The following is a 24,495-nucleotide window of genomic DNA, read 5'->3' as shown; positions in this document are numbered from 1 at the left end:
AAGTTTACAGATTTACAGCATTGCCGAGTATCAAGGTTGAGGGGAGGTCAAAGCACAAACAAAAAAGTAATGAAAGATCTCCAGCTGTAAACCAGTGCTGACCTCCCTTAGCTTACGGAGATTTACTGGATCATCTCCACAGAGAGCATTCCTACGGTAAAAATAGAGATAGAGCAATAAAGTTAGTGGCGAAACCAGAGGTAAATCATCCCACCCTTCTGATACCTTGACTTTCATTGAGCTAAACCAAACTGGTATGTTGGGAGGTAGGAACTGCCAAAAGAAACGTAGAAATATTAAAGTATTTTTAAAGCCGCTTTTAAAGTCCAATTAAAGGTTGAAAGAGGCCGGTTACTGGCACATCAGACTTGTAAAGGACTATACACTAACAGTTACAGTCTGTCCTTTGACGTCCGACCTCAAATCGCACACTGCGCTGTTCATTCGGCTTTCAAATTGCAGGCTGCTGTAAAACTTTTTTTTAAGGACTTTAAATGACTAATGAAAGGAGGTGGTCTTTAGGGGTCTGTGTGTTTATGCAAACCAGTAAAAATAGCAGCTGACGAACCCAATATCAAAACAGTGGAAAATCACTGAGTGAAATCTGGACTAAAGTAAAGTCGCTGTTTCATGCTAAAAACAAAGAAAACAAACATGTTATGCATGAATTATATAGACACTGGATAGTTAAATGGATAGTTTACCAAAAATAGAACATTCTTTTATCATTTACTTGTCTCATGTCATTTCAAACCTTCTACAGAAAAGGCCATTTTGCCATGCTGGTAACTAAACCACAGAGACATTTCTCAAAATATCTTCTTTTGTATTTCACAGGAAAAAAAAGAGTCATCATAAAATATTTAGATTTTTGAATGAATTATTTTAAGAGCAGCAAGTGCACAAGGTGATGAAAGGTTGTAACTATATTAAAGAATAAGGTTCTTTATTTCACATATCTGGGTTACGTACAGTGTGAGTCAGGCTTAAACGAAAAAGCAATTTCAGCGCAGATTTATAGTGTTCGTCAAAAAATAGGAGGAACGTGTAATTTTTTTCATTATCTACGGGGAGCTAGCGGTTGCATCTCTGTGCATTCTCCGGAGCCCTGGCAAACACAGACGCACTTGAGAGATGTAGTATCCTGCATCTCTTCGATGATCCATCATGCTGTATGCTGTGCTGCTTCCAATTGTTTTTCCTGGCAGCGCTGAGAAGGTAAGAAAAAAAATACCATAGCAAAAAAAGATACGTTTTATCTCCCATGCTGGCAGTGATGGCCAGTATTACCGGTGTCCTCGAAGGTAAAGCTCCCCGTTTTGGCCCCGTCTTCTCTGCAGAACCCCTACAGAAGTGCACATCAGACCTTAAGCTACCAATCTGCTCCATCACAAACTGGGATGAGGACGGACGCTTAGTGCTTCTCCAGTGGTTGCATTTGGCGGTTGGGCAAGCCAGTGTGCAATGCCGCCTCGCTGACTCAATAAGACTAACATCCCTCTGGGGTTAAATTAGATATAGAGAAACATAAAAAGTTGCTCCCGTTTGTGGACAAGCAACACTTTTTGGTGAGGTTAAATTAGACAACTGCTGTGTTTCGCAAGTTGGGTGGCAATGATAAACTGGGATCTCTCATTTTTTTCAGTGTTTCAGGTTATCTGAAACACAAGCTCCACAGTTCTGCTGGACTCAAAGCCATTACTTATCACAGCAAGCGAGGCGGATTCCTCTCAGCTATTAAGCTTGCTTCCTTAAACTCGATGTGATAAGGCCTTGTTAGTTTATGCGGGTCTGAGCTGAATTCAAGGGTGCCTCCTATCTCGCTTCCACTTCAGGAAGCATTTGAGTCAGAGGGCATGCTGTCACAGACACTTGAACCTAAACCTCCTCCTTTGCCTTGAGAGCCTACAGGGCCGCGTGGAGCGGATTTTCTTTTGAACAGTTGGATGCTCCGATAGAACATAAATTTCACACACTTCCAATTTCAGCAAAAGTAATGGTCAAACAAGACCTATGTAGAAATGTTAGGTTGCCTGAGCCAGACTGGGCAAAAACATCTACAGAATCCACACATTTTATAAAGAACAATGCACAAATATACATACATCATATAGTAAAAAAATATGGCTGCTGTGCTTTTGAAACCTTTCCTGATGTCTTTTTTTTGCCAACGATCATTATTTTTAGTCACCCTTTATGTTTGTCACTGGGTTTTGCAAATTTCTAACCAAAAAAAGTATTAACAAGTGCTTGTCAATTTCGACAACACAGTATGTAATCATTTAGAAGAACAGCAAAATTTGGACGAAAAAATTTCAAAAGGACAGTGAGAAAATGAGTTACCGTCTTCCTGTCACCCATTAAACCGTACCAATGTGACAGAAGGAACAGATCAGGCAAGAATGTAATGTTTTTATACGTAAATGTGTTGGGACATAATATTTAACAGATGGAGAGAGACCGAACCGCATTGTTGTGTTCTGGCACATCTGAGATTAGAGAACAAGATAAATACACAACGGGCCTCATAAAAAACAATTAGGCTAAAAAACCCTGCATGCATTTCTCATTAAGATGAAAGATTTCATAGAAGCAGACAGGTGCGTCTAGAAACAATGCGTTCTAAAGAGAAACTAACATCAGTAAAAAGGGCCCTATTTAACACTAGCGCTCTTATCAACTTCACGTTTGTATTTATATTTGTTGTTTTCTTTGCGAAGCTGAAACGGTCAAATCGAGAAAACATTTATAACTATGCCTCATTACTTAAAACGTTTCTCGAAACTTAGGGAAAACAAGTGGAATAATAAAACCAGGGCTGATAACTCTTACCCAGCATGACTTTTCATTATCCAACACAGACGAGCATTTGTTGCAGTGTCCATTATCAGGTACACCATTCTTTAGTGCTGGATACCATGGCTTTTAATTAGAGAACCACAGAAAGACGCAGCTCTGTGCAAACTGTTAAAGCGACTGCCATGTGGAGAGCCGTGCCAGTACAACAAACTCGACTAAAGCTAAAATACAGCACGTGCATTCAAATGAGGTGAGAGGAGCGCATGCACACCAAAGACTCTCAAAGCTAAAGAAAACAATACGTTGAAAAATAACAAATATAATGCAGAGTGAGAACACAAATACAGACGGATACGGAATCAAACAACAATCTGTATTCAATTTTCAACAGACTTGTTTAACAACTTTAAATCCCGAAAAGGTTTCAGTTTTGTTTGGAAAGGCAATACACAATTACGCCATTTAAATAAATTGAGTTCAACCAAAATGCATTAGTGGCTACATTTTCGAATAGTGAAATCATTCATTTTGTCTGCAAACTATACTTGCATGTCTCTATCTAAAAAAAAAAGCATAGTCCATAAATCTCAGAAGAGATCTCGAAATGGTCTGATAACACAAAGTATCAGTGCAAATACTAACTGAGCATGTCCTGCGATATAAAAATCTCAAAATAAAATGTAATAGCATACTTGAAGTTGGTTCGAAAGAGCAACAGGTTTGTTGAATCATTTTATCCTTTTGTTTCCATGGTTACATTGAAGATAGAAACATTTGTAAGATCCCTCAATGGCTGCTCTATTATTGCAGCGCACCCCTGTAAAATGTTCAACGCGACCTCCTTTCGTAACATCACATTAACCCTGCTGCTTTTCTAATTTAGCAGCAAACTAAAATGTTTGTTGTTGCTGTGTCAAACACTGTTTGACAGCATGATACTGTATATGCCCTCTGGCAATATCATCAAATGTCAAATACATTGCGCTTGGTGCCTCCGTTATATTCCATTTATTTTATTATTGAAAACACTAGGAGAGAAGAGAAACACTTGTGACTTTTACTAACGCTAAATGTATTTTCTTGTTTCTTCGTAGAAAAATGCACAAATCCCGTTTATTAGGAGACTGAACATATTCCTAAAGGAAGATTTTGTTCTCCAACACATAATGAGAAATTGTGAATACCGTTGATGCTTATCTTTCATACAGTAAAAGGGAACTGATCCCAGTCTGCTGGGAAAAGAGGACCATTTTTGATGGTGAGTCAAAAAAAACCCACTTATTAATACCTATTCTACGTTTCATGGTTATTACATTTTCTATTCCCTTTTTCAAAAGCAAACATATTTGGATCAAACACAATCCTTCTCTTCATTTAAACCTCTCTTTATTCTTCAAAGACAATAAATCACCAACCACAGACATCTACCCACCACTAAACACAAACGATTCATTTCTTTCAACTTATCTTTTATATAAAAAACAATGTTTTGTATGCCTAAATAGCCTTTGTCATTTCAGCTCCTCTACTCTTACGAAAGCCCAGAGATCCATCCTATCCATTGTGTGCCATTTAAAGGCCCACCCCCTACCCACCAAAAGAGCTGTGTGAGGAAGTTCATGAATGTCACAGAGCAATAAGAGGCTTTTCCCTTTTTATATTTGCTACATATGTTTGATGAGTTGCATAGACAAACTGAAAGAAGATTACACAGCTTGTGTCACCATAGAGAAAAAATACTGACTACTGAAAGTCAACAAACACCTGTGCAGCACAGGTATACCTGTGCATCATTTTAAACACTGCAAGTACAAACATGTGTTTCATTTATATCATAATAAAAACAAAAGACACCAAGGACACAAGCGTCACAACAGCAGTACGAAGACTGAGTTTCTAGTTCTATTATTTCTAATGGCACATGATCTTAATCGTTCAGGTTTTGTTGTTTATTTCACTAAGATTAACTTTGTTTTAAACACTTGATTTATTATTGACCTTGGCAGCACATTTACTGTTCCTAAGCACGAAGTAGTCCCCCTGGCGACATAAATGACTGTACATATACTATAGTCAAGCACAGAATAATCTATAAAACAGATTATAAATGACACAAAAAAAAAGCACCGAACATGTGGATTGGGTTCCTCTGCACACAGGGTCGGCTTGCCTTTTAAACATCAGGTTGCAGAAACAAAAAGCGCACGTTGAAAACACAGGCGAGAAACGACGCTTAATAACGCCGTTATAACGTCATTACGACGATTGAATGACACTTCTCGTTTTAATCGCACGAGCTGTCAAACATTGCGCTCCATCAATGACACAGCGACGGCGGCTGTGTCTCAAATCATGACACGCTGCCTAAACAGCCAAACCGCTCACGACTATCATCTTTACAAATGCCGCACACTAGGTAGGCAGCACACTACTAGGTTGCGAAAGATCGCTACTATCGGTCAAAGTGAAGCTTTAGTCATAAAAGTCGTTCGTCGGGGAAATCCGTTATTTCCTCACCAGTCAGTCAAAAATCCTCGCGGAATCCATTCATATCTGTCCGTAACGCCCGCTCTTAACGGGCGGCTCCCTAACACGAAGCACATACGCGGGACTGTGTTTCAAATAAAGTTCGAGTAAACATCGTGTACCTGTATACTGCACGAGGAACATCGTCCCGCGGATTGGGTGCAGAAAGACGCGTGCTAAAGTCCCGGGGCTCTGCAAGCGGACGTTATTCCGGGCTGGGAGCTGTGCTGCCGGTGTCTGTGGGTCTGCTGCGCTTAGAACTGCTTTAAACCGAGGCTGAGCAGACCAGAGAGAGAGAGAGAGAGAGAGAGAGAGAGAGAGAGAGAGAGAGAGAGAGAGAGAGAGAGAGAGAGAGAGAGAGAGAGAGAGAGAGAGAGGAGGACCCACGCTGCAAATAATCCACGCTGTTACGCGTCGCTCCGGCGGACGGTTATTGACGGCTCCGTGAGACCGTTAGTACGCGCGCACGCTTCCTCACAGCACCGACCGGTGTCGTTATGACTACTGTGCGCGAGCGACCCATTCATACAAACTCGCAATATCTATTGTCATTGAGAAACAGACATTATTCTGCATTTATGCACAAAATAACAAATTGTTTTATTTGTGAAAATACGAAAAATTTTCAGAAATCATGTTTTTTTGTGCATTCCAATTAATATTAGCTTTGTTTACTGTGCTAGGCTGTAATGGACTGGTTTTGATGCACTTATGTATTTTGTTGCCTATGTTGTTGTAATTGCTTCCAATGTTTCCTCATCTGTAAGTCGCTTTGGATAAAAGTGTCTGCTAAATGACTAAATGTAAATGTAATATCAATGAAACTGCAGTTGGTTTGTTTTGATTTAAGCCACTATAACTCACAAAATACAGCTAACGAACACGACAAAACACAATAACAATCTCATTTGGGAACCCAACTCGTATCTTTTTGTTCAAGACTTTTACAATAAGTATTCACTTTTCATTTTGGAGGTAAACTATAGTGATCGTTAATTTGCATGGTCTCACTATAATGACAATAATTTAACCATTTACAGCCATAGAAGATAATCAATCCACAATTTTATAATTAAATAAATTTTAATTTACATTCTACAGTTTTACTATAATAAAAGCACGCAAGTTTTATTAAAACAATGCATTTTTTTCTCCAAAGGAAGTATGATAATATGAAATGACATAAATCTATTTACAGTGGTAATTCGTGAATTGTGGTGGTAATGTTTATGTAATATCACTCGTTTCTTTATCACTGTAAATCTTGGTTGTATTGATGGTGTGATGTACCAGTAGAGGGAGCAGAGCAACAGTTAAACTCAATGGCTAATTGCCACATAAACTATAACAAGCTCTACAGTAAAACCCCAAGGCCTCTTAAATAATGCACAAGTATGGGCCATTCAGGGTGGTGGATAGGGAAACTACAAAACGGATCTGCTATTCTGTTAGAAGAAATATTTAAGCATCAGTGGAAGGACAATTCAAAGGAATTTAGTTAACCCAAAAATGGTCCCCATTGACCTGACCATAGTGATTTTTATTCCCATGTGGAAAGTCAATCCTTTAAGATCAACCACGATCAAACCTTCATAGAGGCAAAATGATGACCGAACCTTTCGGGACACAAAATGATTGCAAAAGACTTATAGGATCACTCTTTTAAACAGAGGAACATTCAAATACAATCCGGCCTGGTTTCAGTATCAATTTACATGAATCATAGTTTATGTAAATGTATGTAAATTATGTAAGTGAGCTAACCTAGCAACCAATGTACCACTGTAATCTGTCAAGTAATGTTAAATCATATTGAAATACAAAGCTCAAATAGTAAAACGCGTAGAATAAACCATATATGTGACCCTGGACAACAAAACCAATCTTATGGGTAAATTTGTTCGAAATTGAGATTTTTACATCAACTTAAAGCTGAATAGTTAAGCTTTTTATTGATATATGGGTTGTTAAAATGGGACAATATCTGGTGGAGATACAAGACTGTAAATCTCTGGAAGTAAAGGGTGCAAAAAATCTAAATATTGAGAAAATCGCCTTTGAAGTTGTTAATCTGAGGCACTGTAGCAGGCCATCCACTCACAAAAATAAAGTTTTTATATATTTTGGGTTGAAAATTTACAAAATATCTTTATGGAACATGATCTTTACTTAATATCCTAATGATTTTTGGCATAAAAGAAAAATCTAGAATTTTGACCCACACAATTGATTTTTTGGCTTTTACTAAAAATATTCCCGTGCTACTTAAGACTGGTTTTGTGATCCAGGGTCACATATCAAAAGATTATAGTTTGTTCACCATACAGCCGTAAGCATAAACAACCACGAGAACCCCACAGCAACAGAGACAACCAACATACAGACCCGAATCCTTTTCCTCACATGAGATTTCCAATTCTCTTTAAACAATTTTACAAGGTGATACGAGCGTCACACGGGGCACTGTTTTGGAGTCCAGGGGAGGTTAAATAATCCTTCGGCTTGCAGGAATCCTCCGTGAACTTTTACACCTCCCTGTTTACGACTCAGTATCTCAGGCCTGAGCTGTGTGGCATAGTCAGGGTTACTTTCATAGCTTAGAGAGTCAAAAACATTTAGCAGATGTCTTAACACATCCGACGACACTTTACAGTTCTACTGTGTGTCACGGTTAGGAGAGCGTGTCGTGAGAAAATAATTTTGACGTTACAGCGGTCTCATAAAAGCCTGATGTGTGGGTGGAAACTGTGGCCTGCTACAGCTGGCGTGTTTATCTCCTGCCTGATGAACACTCTGGTGCCCTTGGGGGTAAAGAATGAATCAAGATTTTTTCAATATGCCAGCATTCACAGGGATCCCTGTATAGTGAAGAAAAACCAAGACTGTAGACATTGAACGTGAAGGTCTACTGGCCAGGAGTGTATTTAAATGGTTGGATTTTGGATGTAAACATAATTTGCTTCTCTTGGCACATCATCACACCTTGACACACGTTTTCTTTATCCCTCATGGTTTGGCAAGTGCCGAGTTTGGTAAGCGACTGCTTTTGCGAAAATTTCCTCTGGAAATCCTTTGATGTGCACTGATGCAAACGCAGGCATTTTACTATGAGCTGTTTATTTAGCCATTCTTAAAAAATCTGTAAGTCTGGATATGTACAAGCCAAAGGGGTTACAAAAAGCTATTTGATTTTTTATATTTTCAGCATTTCAATTGTTTCATGCAATTACGGAAATAAATGTGGCACTGTGCTGCTTTTGTGCTGCTTTGGAAGAGCAGAAATAGTTTTTTTAAAGCTGTACTTGGGTAATTTCAGCTGCAAGGCAATTACATATCACATCATCAAAGTGACACATTAAAAGCTATATAAATGTAGAGTTTGATATGTTATTATAATGTCTTATTCAAAAACAAAGACAGGGTTTCACATAAGAGCTTTCTTACACGCCACGGCTCTTTTCTGTAAATTAACCCGATAAGTAAAATCAAAGTATGTCCGGACAAGTGCACTTTCATCTGATTTACTCCAATCCAACAGTCATTTCCCCCTCCAAACTTCAACATGCACCACATAACGGATTAAAACTCTTGCCCACATGAACAATTATTACAACTAACTTGATAGTGTCTGGATTTTCTGTGAATATTCAGAGTTTAGGAAAATTAAAGTGCCAGCTGTGATATATCTGCTCTTAATAGAGCTTCAGTACAGTTGCCTGAAAAATGTTTCACTTCTACAAATCCGAGTGAGTTATCTCCTCTCAGAGACACCAACCGTGCTCCCAGCAGGAGAGGTTTGCCCTTGGCTAAAAAAACCAGCAAGTACAATAACATGCGTTTTCACCCGCAACATCTGATTTTCCACGTTAATCGGACTTATGATAGATGTTTTGTTTGGTCTTTAGAAGCACCGACTGGTATAATGTGCTTATTAAGCGATTTAGTATTTAGTTTTAGTCACACATACAATGATCTTGTTTGTACACAGTCGATACAATAACACCAGGCCAAACCTACTCGAAGCTGCATCAAATGCTTTCTCTCACCTCACAGAAAATGATTCAAATCTGCTGTGTGCTCATATTTAATTTAAGCCAAGTTGAGGGACTCCTTGCTCTCCTTTTATACGGATTTCAAACAACTGTGTGATTCGGCAAGTTGCTTTTTTATAAATAAAAGCTCATTTAGTTGAATACTGCATCAGATAGAAGCAAACTACCCAGGTTTTAGTCGTCACTTTTGTTTTTAGAAGAATTAATCGTATGGGTTGCACTAGGTATATAATACTGATAAATGCAACCAGCACTGTGCACTTTCTTTAAAGTTGTCCAACCAATTGTTATCCATCTAAGCTGCACGATACTTCTTTTGCGCTGTTCTTCAGTGAAGTACGGTTAAATGCTGTTGCATCTGAAAGCCAGAGGGCGTTCTCGCGCAGAAACTCCAAATAAGCGCCGCAAAACCACAGAGTACAAGAACAACACCACACTAAATTCCCCCCATCGCCAATATAGTGCACTATTTTGCATGTCCGCCATTTTGTAGTGTTGTTCAAATTCTGAGTAAACAACTCATTCCCTACAATTTTTGGGGGAACGTTTCAGTTCTTTAAAATGGCCGACTCCCTGATCATTGCCCTGACTACTTAACAAAGGAGCTGATTGTGACACAGCCGTAGTTCCATAATATGCTTATGAGGATCTTTCTATCACTGTTTTTAAAGCCTTCTCTGGTATTTTCATGATGCTAAAGCACTCGTATAATGATGATGTTTGACGGGTGTTGTTTTTCGATAAGCACATTATTGGGGACTCCAACTCGTAGTGATTTCAGACGGAACAGCGCTTCTTACTAATCAAAGAGAATTGCGTAACGAACAAGCTGCACATAAATAAACACATAATCAAATTCGTTGGGATATCATAATAAAACTAGACGGGTCGATTTATCGTGCAGCCCTTATCTAAGCCCTTGTTTCAGAGTTGAGCCTTGTTGTCTAAGCTCAGAGTTGAAGAGATGAGTATTATATTTACTGCACTTGAGAGTTTAGCGACACCTATTGGCGAGGTCCCGCACATCTCACAGAGGAGATTGGAGCTTAAAAGGACGAGCGGCAGGACTGTTGACGAGAGAGGACCGGGCCCGGACATGTGTCTACCGTGAGGTGGCTGCCGGTCTTTTACTTCCGTGTTTATTGTTTATTTATTTTTGATTAAAGTTTGTTAAATGTTTGCCGGTTCCAGCCTCCTTCCTTCCTTTTATTGAACAATGTTACAAAAATGCTTAATTATGTAAGGTATTTTTACACCTCTGAACACATAGTTATCTATATTATATTGCATTTCTTGCATGACCCACAGCACCCTTTAGACAATGAACACAAAGTGAGTCATCGTCGATATTTCAGTAACCTGTAAGTGTCAAATGCACAGATACTTCAGGTTAGCTGACGGTGACTTGGATCCACGATACCTGAAGAACAGCAGGACTTCGCATCTTATAACTAAAGGACTTTAGGTCAGGACACTGTGTTCCACTCCACAATGCTCTTATCCAGGGAGGAGACTGTGGAGGTTTTGTGGCGAGAGTTAGTTTAAGGCATTTTAACAGAGCTTTTAAGGTTTGGCCGGCAGAGCTGCAATTCTGTGCCATTTGGTGGTTTTGGCCATTTTAATAGCAGTCAGATTTAGCTCATGTATCAACAGGGAATTCAAAAGTCTGAATGAGATCTTGTTTTTGCGAACTTTTCAGCACTTTCCTCTTATAAAGTCATCGAAATAAAACTTTAATGGGAAGTCAAAAACGTGAACTAATTATTTACGAGTCTTTAACCAGGCGGCAGAATAATGCATTAAAAAAGGGTCATTTTACAGTCATTTTGTTATATTAAACAAATGCCGTCACAAGTGGGATTTATTAAGGTGAACTGAACTGAGTGCAATGTGACAGCAGCCAAAATAGCTCAGCACCTCACGGTCACATAAACCTCTTTTTTTGGAATTTGTATCCAAAAATGATTATTCTGTTACTCATAATATGACAGTTGCAGATTTCTCACAGCAATGACAATGTGGGCGTGTCTAGCAATCAGTAGTGACTCGATACAGCAACAACCAATAAGAGTAAAGACACGGTGTTATCCACCTCCTGTGAGAAACGGTTGATTCACCACGTAGGAAAAGTTAATGTTACGTGAGCAAGTTTTATATGATTTGTTTGTGCCCACGCACAGAGAAACAATAACCAAAAGATGCACTGGAAACCATGTCAGAAATTGTCTGCATGCGAGTTTGATTCATGGACTGATCATCGTTCATCTTGCTCACGATATGATGTATTGTGCTCTGCTGCAAGTAATATTCATGCGCTTCCTCCTCCAGAATGTAACGTTTTAGCTGCGAGAAAACTGATCGCCTGTCAAAATAGAATGACATGGAATTATTGCACCCGCAGCACTACTCATTTGCGATCAGATCCTAAAAAGCTTTGGACGGTTTTGCAGGCGCATTGACCAAGATTACAACTGACCATTGAAAATGAGTTTTAACCTTGAAAAGGGAGAGGAGAAAGCTGCTTTTTGCACATTCAGTTCACAGTTAACCTTGTCTACGAACGACGTAAGGTTTATAATGGGGTTCATTTGATAACAAATCATAACAGGTAAAGGAGGGCTCAATAAAAAAACATACCGTATGTTTCAGAACAATAGGTCAGATTGAAAAAAAAGCAAATTTTGCTGAAATAAATCAATTGTAAACATTAATATGAATGTGTCAACGAGAAACGAGAAAAGATTGTGCTAAAACTTGACCACCTATACACAGACCGTGTAAAATATATACTTTTTAATTCTTGCTGGTAACTATTCAGGTGAAACTACACAAATGAGTCCTATCAGGATTCAGTTTGAATGTATTTAATTTGGCAAGAAATGATTTGCGGTGCAGTGTTCTCCTTCACTTGAAGTGATCTTAGCAAAAAGAAACTATGCAAAAACGACTACCAGTTCTGTTAAAAGACTAATACAGCCAAATCCAGGCTCGGAAATTTCTATCAGGTCCATCTACGGTTGTTTTCACTTTCGAAATTGTACATTTCAGGAAAGGAAAGAAAGCAATTAGAAAAAAGAAACAGCATCCAGGAATTCACATTCCCCGTATCGTGATGTTTTTCATGTCACTCATGCGAAAATAAAAATATTTCCCTGTGAGTTATAAAGAGCGAGGAACAGCACTGTTCGCGTCCGGTGTGAACACACCTTTAATCACATGGGTGTCATAGATCAATGTGTGGAAACGTGTGTTAACCGTTAGACCCCAAAATCCATCATCTAGTCTTACCAGCTATCCAACATACATTGTTAGAATGCACACAATTCACAAAACAATTATTCCTGTAGCCTGACAGGTAGAGGTTTGGCTAGCAACACCAAAGTCATGGGTTTCAATACATGAATTGATACAATATACAGTTTAAACCTAAAATGACCTCGGAGTTCCTTAAACAGGTACATTATAATAACATTTTTATATGATGTCTTGTAATATACTACCCTCTCTTCCCTCTCTTTATTAGGCTATAAAGCCAGTTTTTAAATACATACAGTATGTATTATGGACAAAAGTATGGAGGTTGGCAACACATTGTAAGGAAAGCATTTAAACCATTCCCGAATCGGTTCAGCTGTCCTTCATTATAGAAGAGAAAGTCACCCGTCGGTTCTTCTGTGGTGATGTGAGTGCTGGGCATGGAAGCAAAGTTCCTGTGTAAATGAGACAATCTGCCCCCGTACAGCTGAAGCGGGACAGCACGGTGTAAACCTGCCACCTGCGGGGAGGGCAGAGCTGTGTGACAGCCAGGACACCTGCCTCCAGATTCAACATGAGCCAGCCAACCTGCACAGCCCACATAGAGTCTAATACGAAAGGACACGCTCATCTTCCACACGCTCCTCATTCTGGAAATTAAAAGACCTTTTTCCCTTCACAGCCGCCGAGCTCAATTCTCCTGTCGGGATTTGATTTCTAACACTCATTCTCCTGCGCCCAAGAGAGATCTCTGGCGACTGAAGACGTCAGATGTCAGAATTGCTAAGTATATTCAAAGCCCAAATCTGTAGTCGGTCCGTAATTTTGGTCTTGCTATCAACTGAAGCATTTAGCAAGGAATTAATCAAATAACACAGAGAATTATTTTAAAGTCCCCATGAAATCAAAATCTTTTTTTTTTAAAAGGCTAGAATTAAGCCCAGCCCTATATTTACTTATATTGAGTACTTTGTGCTCAGATGTAGTCATAATTCGGAAGAAAACAGCACCGGGACTTCAGTTCCATAGTGACTTTGAGAATTTATTTAACGAATTTATAGAAGAATTTATGCTTCTAGACAAAGTTTAGACAAGGCGTACATGGGAAAAAGAAAAGAAAAGGTTTCTATCCACCCTGAATTTCCTAAAGAACCCTTTTCTTGTTTCCTTTGAAATTTTCTACCCATTGGTCTGCTGGCATAAACATTTGGGTTAATTCCAACACTCAAAAGACAAACTAAACTCATTTTTGGTTTGCCAAACAAAACACATCTGAAGCAATATCGTCTTCACATGCTAAAACGGTCCGTTGAGCTCTGAATCTAAACTTCCTGTCATTTAAAAAGCATGAAGAGAAAACTGCTGTGAAAAACGTTTCCCCCTGTTCGTGACACAACAAATGCCAAAGAACTCGAGAAGAAACGCTCCAAACTTCTTATTACTGAAAACCTGCCTCTCACGGGGACAGCGACGGCCTTATCAGGTCGCGTCAAACGAATCCCTTTTCTCTGCAGTGAGATCTATCCTCTGCCTGTGAATGAGAAGCTTAAAGGGTCTCTGATGGCACATCAACGCGAGAGAAAAGTCTGTCAGAGGAATGCAAAACTTACCTACAGCTCGACCAGATCTGTAGTCCTTGAACATCATGTGGAAAGACGACTCGGGACACTCGATGTCTCAGTGATAGGGCCCTGTTAAGAAAACAAAACATGCTTAGTTCCTTGTCAAACATCGGCAGACCCTGACACCTCTATAAACCGCAGGGGTATTTCCACCAGGATAGAGAGATATTGTGTTTTGCTAAAGTTTCAAAGTGACAACCATTTCATAACCGTGCAACATCTGCCTCGCAAACTATAAACCAAAAATGATGCAATATGCATCTAACCTCTCATCTTTTTCTTCAAAATCTCAACATACATCTAGGTTACGGTTAGATCTATAATGGAAAGGACAGAAATAAAGAGTGTTTTCTTACATCACTTGGCTTTTTGATTTACAAATTAACCAAGAGACATTAAACATCAAACAAACCAGGATATACTGTAGGCTACAGTACATGAAACAACGTCCAGACAAGATTCAGCATGTGACCTTCTCATTTGATGCGGTGAGTTGTGCCCGTGTGCTGAGAGACACGCTATTCTTCAAACAGCAGTATTTCTGAGAGCCACCTGTCATGTTCTCTTTGACCTCTTAGTCCACAAAGCAGTTATGAACTCTAACCTCTTGACATTCACCACAGTTAAATAACACAGCTTTTCTCCAAACTCTAATTTTAACTCTTACAAAGAACCACACAACATAAAATACAAATTTAATGGTAATGAGAATAATTATTTGTAATAATAAAAACGTGACCGACAAATGAAAATGATTTTATTATTTATTCAACCAAACCTGTCTGACTTTCTTTCTTCCGAAGAACACAAATAAAGATATTTTGAAGATTGTTGGAAACCAAACAACAGTGGCCTCCATTGACCTCCATTGTATGAACACAAAACCACTGAGATATTTCTCGAAATATCTTCTTTTATGTTTCATAGTAGATAGAGTCTTATCGCTGTCCCTCTGAAACCTCGTTTGTCCAAATTCGTTGTTTTTTAGGAAATGGAAAAACGTGCAAGAAGCGTTTTTAGTCGTTTTTATTGGTTAGATATTTGCAAAACCCAGGGACAAACATAAAGGTGACATACAAAAATGTAAAACCACGAAAATAGAGAGATTCAAGGTTTAGAAGGACAGCCGTGATATACACATTTTGAACAATATGTGCGTACAAAAATTCCAGATTTGTTTTTTATGGTGAACTGTCCCTTTAAATGAAAATCTGACATCTGGTCATATGATCTAAACGCTTGTATCCAAATCTCGTGGGTAATTGGTATTTAATTGATAAAACCATGTTAAATCCCTATCATTATAATGTGATAGTTAAAGGATAGTTAACCAACGAAAGAGTCAAAACATTTTCTGTGATAATCGACCACATGTAGACACGCTGTAGAGAAAGTTTCAATTGTTTTCATTCTTCCGCTGCTTTGATCTCATACAATATTTCTGAGAACCAACACACATTCAAAATAATAGTAATTCAGAAGCATTCATACACATTATTTGGCTACAAAGCATTAGCACATTCATGTTGTCGACAGCCTGGTGCGTCTTGGCGGAGAATTGTATTGTATTGTATTGTATTGTGTGTAAACAATGCGCTTTAGTCTCTAATCTTCTTGAAGCGCCCTTTTTTCAAAAACCTCCATCTTTTTTCCCCCACAAACCTCCCATTAAATGTTCTCTACTCTTTGATAGACATCTCTGAAATAAGAGTCCTGAGAAATCACACCTGTCTCTGTTACAGCCCCTAGGCAAAACAAAAGAGTCTGGGAAGCGGCCCACGCTTTTCTGGCCAATCACAGAATATATTCTGCTTGTTATGTGTTCGGGTTTCCTGATATTGGTTTGGCCGAGACGTCTTTGAGGTGCAGAGTTTTGAAGAGAGGGACACTTGAGATTTTATGAGACCAGAAACATCACAACACGTAGGTCAGAAGTTATTTAAATAGAAACTGAATAAAAAAGCTCAGAGATACTACATCGTTTTGTTGCAGACGGATGGGGAAAAAACAAAGCTGCTGCGCAGAACATCTAAAACTAAAAATGTAGATAAACGGAAGATGTTAACGCACCTCGCGTGACACATCTGTAGGGCCAAAAAATATTTTTACATATAGAACATAAAATATGAAATACAAGATTATAGGAGAGAATGATATGCAATATATACTGTATTTGTAGGTTATCAAAATGTTTACCCATTTCATGAACTGTTTAATAAGGTTTATTTCCCTTTACAACAGGCAGTAGGTGATAAGCACAAAAAGAATTGTTCTCTAACCATTATCCATTTTTCTAGATATAAAAACCTTCTGTATGATAAATAAGACTATGTAATGTGAAATACATCTGTGGCTCGCAGGCCTTTTAGCAAAGCGTTTGAACTTATGAGGCACATAACGCCACATACGGGCAAAATGGACATTAAAAATGCATTTGAATTTATCCGAGGTGAGATTATATTCAGTGGCCCAATAGAAACGATACAGTAATAGCCCCGACCAGCATGAAGCACACATCATCTTCCCTCCTATCGAGCGAGGGATACATCTCATATGAGGATATATTTAGTCAGAGAAATGAGGCGTGCGTAACTTGTGTTTTATTTCTCATCTGTACATGCTTTACATCCAGTTTCTTGAAAAATATGGCACATTCCGTCATTTGCTAAGGAACAGATGTTTTAAGTCTCATTTAGAAGATTTGTCCTGGCACTTGTTAGAAGAGCATTAGTTTGGTCAAGATGCATACGGGTCGATGAGGTACTGTACTTCCACTAAAATCTCAGCCGGGCTACATTACATCCGGCGCCATAGGGAACAATGGTGTTTCCATGAGCTATAAGTTCAAAGATATGTATGTGAATAGTGCGTATTGTGAAGTATAGCGCGTATAAGTGAAGTTCCAGTATTGTGTTGAGTGTTTTAGTTTTAAGGCATTGTTGAACGAAGCTCTGTTATTCTGTCTCACGAGGACAAAGTCCTGTCTAGGTGCAATAAAAGCATTTAAACTATACGTCTTTGATAAAGAGGGCCATTTATATGTTTAATCTAATCCCTGATATGTGAATTAGTTGAAAAGACAAATTCGGTCATTATGTTTGCTACAATATGTTGGGCTAAATAGTGATATTTTAATAGCCTTAATATACCTGCAGAGTGCACCTAGCACTAGGAAAATACAAGGATTGGGACTCGGATCGGCAGATACTGAAAATAAAATGACTCGGATCAGGGGCACAAAAAGTGTGATCAGTACAACCCTAGTGTTTAGTGTTTCCTATAGGGGTCTTGATCCTTGGTTTCTAATAATTAAAGTTTTTTTTTCAGTTGTAATATAGGGCTTTTTCTACTGTCTATATTACAGCAAAAGCAAAGTTAAAATAAGCATTAATCGACATTTATTGCAACAACCATGGGCGAAGCTAGCCCCTATTTAGGGGTGCTTCAGCACCCCTAAAAAGGAGCTCAGCACCCCTAAAACCCCTTGGAGTAAGAAATGTTGTTATTCTAAAAAGAATCGTCTTTTAGAAGGTTAAATAATTTCCAAAACATACTCCGTAGTTTTTGGATTAAAATGTATGTGTTAAGGATGAAAATGAAACATCCCCGCTTAGCAAATGGTGTCATCCTCTTCTCTTTCTCCTCTGTACCTGCACCGCTCAGCGCGAGACACACGCGGAGTGAGAACACGTTATGTAGTGTTGTGAATCAACTAAGTTGCTCCAAAGCTGTCTCACACTTCTTTCCTTTTACATAGAGTTGTTCCGATTGCGAAACCATATCGGTGAGTACTGGAGTTAGTATCCTGAATCACCATGGTACACCTATAACAAGTGTTTATTTTCGGACTATTTTAGTCCAGCGGGTCGATTGATCGCCCTGGCGTTTGGACCAGAGTGTCAGAGGAAGTGATTCTTTCTGAAGCGCAAGAGTGAGTCTGGTACAGTTCAGATTCGTGTTCCCTTCACTGAAAGTCTTTTAGTGCCTTGCGTCGGATCCATACATGGCTCAGGAGGACCACAGGCCAAAGCAGACTCCAGCACCTAGCTGTGATGTCTATTGAGAATGAGTTGCTTGAAATAATTGAACCCCAAAGGGTCATTGACAGGTTTGCCACCCTCAAAGTGCGGCGACATAGATTAACTCTCCCAAAGTAGAGCAAATATGGGGATTCAGGGGAAGTACTTTAAAGATTTCCCTCTATTTCTTTTTTTATATCTTTACTTTCTTAGTATTTTCAAGACCACTGTAAATTATCTGGATATTTTGGACTTTACCTTCTTTTCTTAATTTTTTTTATTTATTGATTACTTATATTGGTTTATGAAAGTTCAGACTGGCGTGCGACCAGATATAGATGGCCATTTGTAAATAATTTACAGAAGGTGAATTACATTTTGTTGTCCAAGTACCTGTTACATTGTTCAATGACAATAAAGATCTAATCTAACCAATCTGATGACTATTGATACAAAAGGAGGAATATGGAGTTAAGGGTCAGGAAAAGCTGTGTGAAGAAGGTTTTGTGTTTGTTACAGGGGGCTGTCTGTGTGAACTCTCACAATTAAGCTGGTGTCCTGAAAAGGTCTCAAACCTTGTTTGTATGTGTTAGCGACCACTCATTCAGTATTTTAGATTTAGTTAGTTCAAACGGCTCCGTTCTATCGTTCTTACTTTAAAGGGATTGCCATGCAAGGAGTTCGGTTCTGCAAAAAAAGGTGTTAAAAAAAATCTGGATTTTGGAGTTAGTTGAATCAATGTTAAAATGATTAAGTTATTTTTCAATAGACACATTTTTTGTTTTTGTGTGAAAAGAGGGGGGGGGGGCTTTGCAGTGGGGCTCATTGGGTGCTCAGCACCCCTAAAGCTCTGACCCCAAAATCGCCCCTGGCAACAACGTCATCCTAAGTAGGTTTTGATGACCCAGCAGAGTAACGGTACACAATTATTGTTAAAGTGGACAAAGGTTTGTATGCAAAGTGTTGATGTCTATAGGGATCGTATTGACCGTGTTAATTCTTTGGGCAAATAATAGTTTTGTTTTTCCAGACTGATTTCAATTACCTTTTTCCTGTTCATGAGTTATATAGAACATTTTACATTTACAGCACCGTTACAACTGAAAACAACAAAGCAAAACTTCCACAATCAACCTCATATATAACTTTAGCTAATCTCATTTTGCAACAACATACAACTGTCATTAACACAACAACACTGTAGCCGTTGTAAAATAACCAACATCAGCTCTTAATTAATCACTTTATTATCTCATCAACTTCAACACTACTTCAGTGTTACTTTTAACACCCTATAGTGTGGACACATACTGTATAGACACCCAGCAGTGCTAATTTAACACTGTCAAATTCGCTGTGCTGTCGATTCGCCAAAATTTAAACGTTTTACTAAACTCATCATTATCACTTGGTAAAAAATCCACTATGAGAGCAGAAGTGACCTAGCTGGCTGAGATTGTAGCGGAGCCTAGACGTGAGTGCTTTAGTCTGAAAACAGTTGTGAAAAAAGCAATCCAATGGAATGTAACACCGGTGGGGACTGATTTGTTGAGTCCTTTAAATTTGATCTTATTGAGAGTGTTAACTTTCAACAGGCAGATAACAGGACATGCATCAGTCCCTGCACACTGCTGTTCAACAAAGCCTGTTCGATAAACAACCCGGCTCAAACAGAACTCCAATACCTCATATTTACATAACTCCAATACTTGAGTAAAAAACTGATATTCAAAATATAAAACAAATTTTTCACTAAGCACAGTGTGTAATGTACAGTTTTGTACTGCAAGATTTTGAACCAATGTCATTCTGACTATTAATGCTCGACTCAACCTGACAAACTGTATTTTTGCCAAAGTTTGTAGAGAGGCTAAAAGCATAAAATAAAATCACAAAAATGCTGTTTAAATTCAGACAATATAATTGACGGTCCTATTCATTTACATTTAGGCATTTGGCAGAAGCTTTTATCCAAAGGGGCTTACATAGCATTATCCTTTACATTTATACATAGATATCTGCAATCCCCTGGGATCCAACCCACAACCTTGCATTGTTAACACAATGCTCTTACCACTGAGCTTCAAGAAAGCTATTAACCCGATATATTTGATGACAATGTGCAAAATGACAAATAAATAAACCATGAATACAAAAGGCAAGAATGAAATAAAATGTAATCATAAAATATAACCTTAACTTGCAAACTTTGCAGTATTGACAAAAAACACGATATCTATAATTGTGATTATACGATAATATTAAAGGCGTCATATGACGTGGCTTAAATTGATATTTTTGTTTGTTTGAGATTGTAATGCAATGTATGTACACGATTTAAGGTTAAAAAACGCTGTATTTTGTTTCTCCTCTTTGTCTCGCCTCTCTGAAACGTGCAGATTTTTTACAAAGCTCATCTCTATGAATAGCGAGGTGTGCTATGATTGGCCAGTTAACCAGTGCGTAGTGATTGGTCGATTATTGCAAACGTGTGGCGGAAATGTAACGCCTCTTACCATATTTGGAACATCAGGTTCCAAAGCAATTGTACTGACAGGTACATACACCTTACTTGCGTTTACATTTGGGCGGTCTTAGCCAAGTCATACAACAAATTGATGTAGATTTGTGGGGGTGTGGTTACTCGAGGCGTTTCAGGCAGGTCTGGGTGAGCATTCGCTTTTAGATACAATGCATTTTTTTTTTTACAATACTTACATTTTTTCATGAGCAACTTATAACACCAAAGACGCATAAAAAACACGTATTCCAGCCATATGATGCCTTTAATAAAAAATACAAATCCAGTGTTTCCCACAGGATTTTGAGACTGTGGCGGTGATGACGCTAACTAGCATATTTGTGACCTCATCACGTCAAGTTTGCATTTGTTCTAGTTTTGCCACTTGATATCCGTTTCGCTTCTACTCTCTGATCACATAATATTGTATTTTTACACAACTGAATGCTATTTTCACATATTATCTGTTCTGTTGTCAAACATAAAAAACGAGTATAAAATAGTGACTAAACACGACCCAAAAACATCTTGTGTTTAATCCAACCAGCTGTTACTTTAACTGCTGCTAAAATCCGTATTCATAAACGTGACATCATCTGACAAAATCACTATACATTTCTATTGAAGAGCGGATATTTTAGGTGATTTTGGCTATATTAGCCTAACGTTACTTGTTTGTCTCATGCAGTGCACAGCCTTTAAGTTTTTTGCTCTTCTCATCAATCTGTTGTGTTATTATGAGCGCTTTTTTATTTTAAATGCGAGTGATGAATTCGCCGCAAATTCTGAAATATGGGAGAATACACTGTTGCTGTTACACAGTCATAACTACAGAACTCGCACACAGACTCACACCAAGCACATAGCGAAAGGTTGTGTGGCTAAACTTTCGTGAAGTCATGATAAACTCGATCAGTCGTCTTCTCTGGCAATAACATCTGTGACTGTTGACATTTACGCGGAAAAGAGGAAGGCATATTTAACACCACCAGACTTTTAATTTGTTCACTGTGAGAGGCGCTCCACGCAACATGAGAGAGAGAGAGAGAGAGAGAGAGAGAGGCGATGAGCAACTCAAGCTTTAAATAGTCAAATTAAAATGTAAATGGGAATCATGACAATTCTATGAATGGCGGCCAGTGTTGATGGTATGGCAGGCTGTGACGAATAAATCAATGTATGGGAAACAGACAACACAATAATATGTTGTTATGAGAAGTATCATTTTTTTGAGTTCGATTTGAAACAATGGCGGAACAAACTAGACTATGGAGGACAGCCATAGTCAATATGATGAATGGGAAACACTGAAATCAAATCAGGAAAATGTATGAAACGTTGGCACACCTACAATCTACAAAAAACATAGACAAAATGTGTAAATTATACAAGCCAATATTATAAATATATGATACTATAATAAATACATATTGGCACATATTGGTGACAGTGACAGCTTTGCACACTTTAACATTTTGCCTCTCTCTTTGACCAAATCATCACAAAATAAACCAAACAAAATATTAATTTGACTGATAGTATCATTTGTTTATAATTCAACATATGCCTTGACAATATCGGTATCGTGAATTATCTGGGAAATGATAAGCGTGTATTGAAAATCTGATATTGTGACAACCCTTATACATAGAAAAGAAGATTTATCAACATAGATAAAGTTCTTCATCCGTTGTTATTAACTGTACTTGCTTTATAGACTATTAAGGCAACTTTGTTTCAAGCTGACATTTGACGGTAAATGTCCAAGTGTATCGTCACATTTTGTGGATGAACAGACTTTTCAAGTGCAGCTTTGGGATTTAAAGAAAGCGATGTTGGGCGAGATTTTACCACAACAATAAAGTGAGCCACATTCCTGCTGTTTAGTGCGTTTGTTTTGTGTCGCTAGTGAACGAAAAAATATTAGCTAATTAATGAGACAAAAATAGAGTTAAAGAGTCACAGGAAAACAAAGCATCTGGTAAAGTAGGAGATAAAGTCGCAGTAAAGTAGTTTCATCTCATAAAAGATAATGATGTGACTGTAAAGGCAGCTCAAGCTAAATAAAACTAATGAGAACATAAATGTTGGACGATAGAGAGACCCGACCTTTTAAACCTCTTGCACACTAGCCTAACGCAACACGGTACCTTACAAAACAAACACAAATCTACTGTATAATATACAAACTTGTCTGACAAAACTAAATAAACTCATTTCTAAAAAGACTTGAACTATGAGCCAAGTCTGTTCTTTCTTTGCTAAGTAAAATCTTCTTCACAAATCATCACATGAGACATTCCCAGTCTCAGCAGATGCCTCAAATGAAAGCCAGACGTACCAAACAAATCTCAAATCCGACAGAAAACGCCAAACCTCAAATGCCAGATTGGTCTGTAATACTAGAAGCAAGGTGACAGTCTAGCACATTTGAGGTTTAGGCTGTAACACTGGAAGCATTTTCAATGTCTTCCTCAGTACTGTGAAGAAAAGAAAGCTTTTAGTCTTTTTCAATTCACATTCACTTCAGGAAAGCATTGCCAGGCACTTATCCATGTCTGCTAAGTGCTGCTTGCATTTGGTTTATATGGTATAGTTTTACAATGGTATGAGAATGAAGTGGCTTTTTAAACTGTAGGCATCTAAAAGGATCAGAGAGAGCTTTAGTCTAAGATTAGTGAAAAATACCTGTGTATCTTGTTTTTAAAGGTCTGCTTCATTCAATAAGAAAAGTGCCGTCATCATTTACAAAACCCATATGATTATGTGGCTTCAGCAACACAAAGAGATCTAATTCAAAGCCCTTGCTGATGTTTACCACACAACACACTAACCAGGAAGAAAACGTTTGGGTTTAGATAACAATTCAATCTTTGATATGACCAGTCAAACTGACATGATTGTGGGAACATCATCACATTATTCTTCTTTAGAGGTGCAGAAGAAGGGTTCCAGACCACACAGATGGCAGAGATCACTGGACCCCCCCAGCCGAACAGGGTCTTATCAGACGGAATCACTGGCCTGCCATCAGGAGATGAGGAGATAACAGATCAGCCCATCGGACAGCATTCATCTTCACCACAACACAGCACGGTACCAGCCCCGCAAAACAATCCACTCAACCAAAACAATCCAACTGAAATCATACACACTTTCTACATTCTATAAAAAAGTCGATACACACATACAAAATGAAAGTTTTATCACACAATGTTATTTCTTTACAATTACATCTGAAAAAGCCATACGTTGGCAGAAAGCGCAGTGCCCCTCAGAGTCCTGCATGTAGGCAAGTGTACTGCTAATATTTGATGTAACAGGTGGAATAATATTAATAATAATCCTGTGTCATCTTTTTGGAGGGATAACGGAAGTTAGACATTAACGTTAATAGCACTCTTGATAGGGGTAATTCTCTAACATAAACGCATCGATTCACTTCTGAAGACCAGTGTTAAGACCACGGAGCCGTCGATGGATCGATGGATGCACTTTTTGGAGCTTCAAAAAATTGCCCCCCATTCACTCCCATTCTACCGCTTGGAAGAAAAATTATACGTGGTATTATAACTCAGACTGCATTATTCTTCATGAAGGAAGTCGTATTCAGTCAGGATGCTTTGAAGGTGAGTAAAACATGGGGACATTTTGTTTTGCCTCTGAAGTATCCCTTTAATATCACATGAACAATTGAGGCT

General features: G+C 38.4%; 1 protein-coding gene across 7 annotated transcripts in view; it reads right to left on the bottom strand.

Moving 5' to 3' along the window:
• Positions 1 to 24,495, bottom strand: part of enox2 (ecto-NOX disulfide-thiol exchanger 2) — a 208,212-nt gene that overhangs the window by 136,759 nt on the left and 46,958 nt on the right. For 4 of the 7 annotated variants that reach the window (XM_079479787.1, XM_079479791.1, XM_079479788.1 and 1 more), the window contains one exon: positions 14,243 to 14,323. In XM_079479787.1, the coding sequence (XP_079335913.1) occupies positions 14,243 to 14,279 (37 nt within the window). In that variant the 5' untranslated portion in view covers positions 14,280 to 14,323. Of the gene's footprint in view, positions 1 to 5,447; positions 5,615 to 14,242; positions 14,324 to 24,495 lie in introns of those variants that run through there. The other 3 variants (XM_079479795.1, XM_079479792.1, XM_079479789.1) reach the window with 3 other exon arrangements.

Source organism: Barbatula barbatula (genome assembly GCF_947034865.1).
Source record: "Barbatula barbatula genome assembly, chromosome: 18".
NCBI classification, from domain to species: domain Eukaryota; kingdom Metazoa; phylum Chordata; class Actinopteri; order Cypriniformes; family Nemacheilidae; genus Barbatula; species Barbatula barbatula.
The sequence above is the reverse complement of the archived record's forward strand: the minus strand, read 5'-3'. Positions and strand labels throughout refer to the sequence as shown.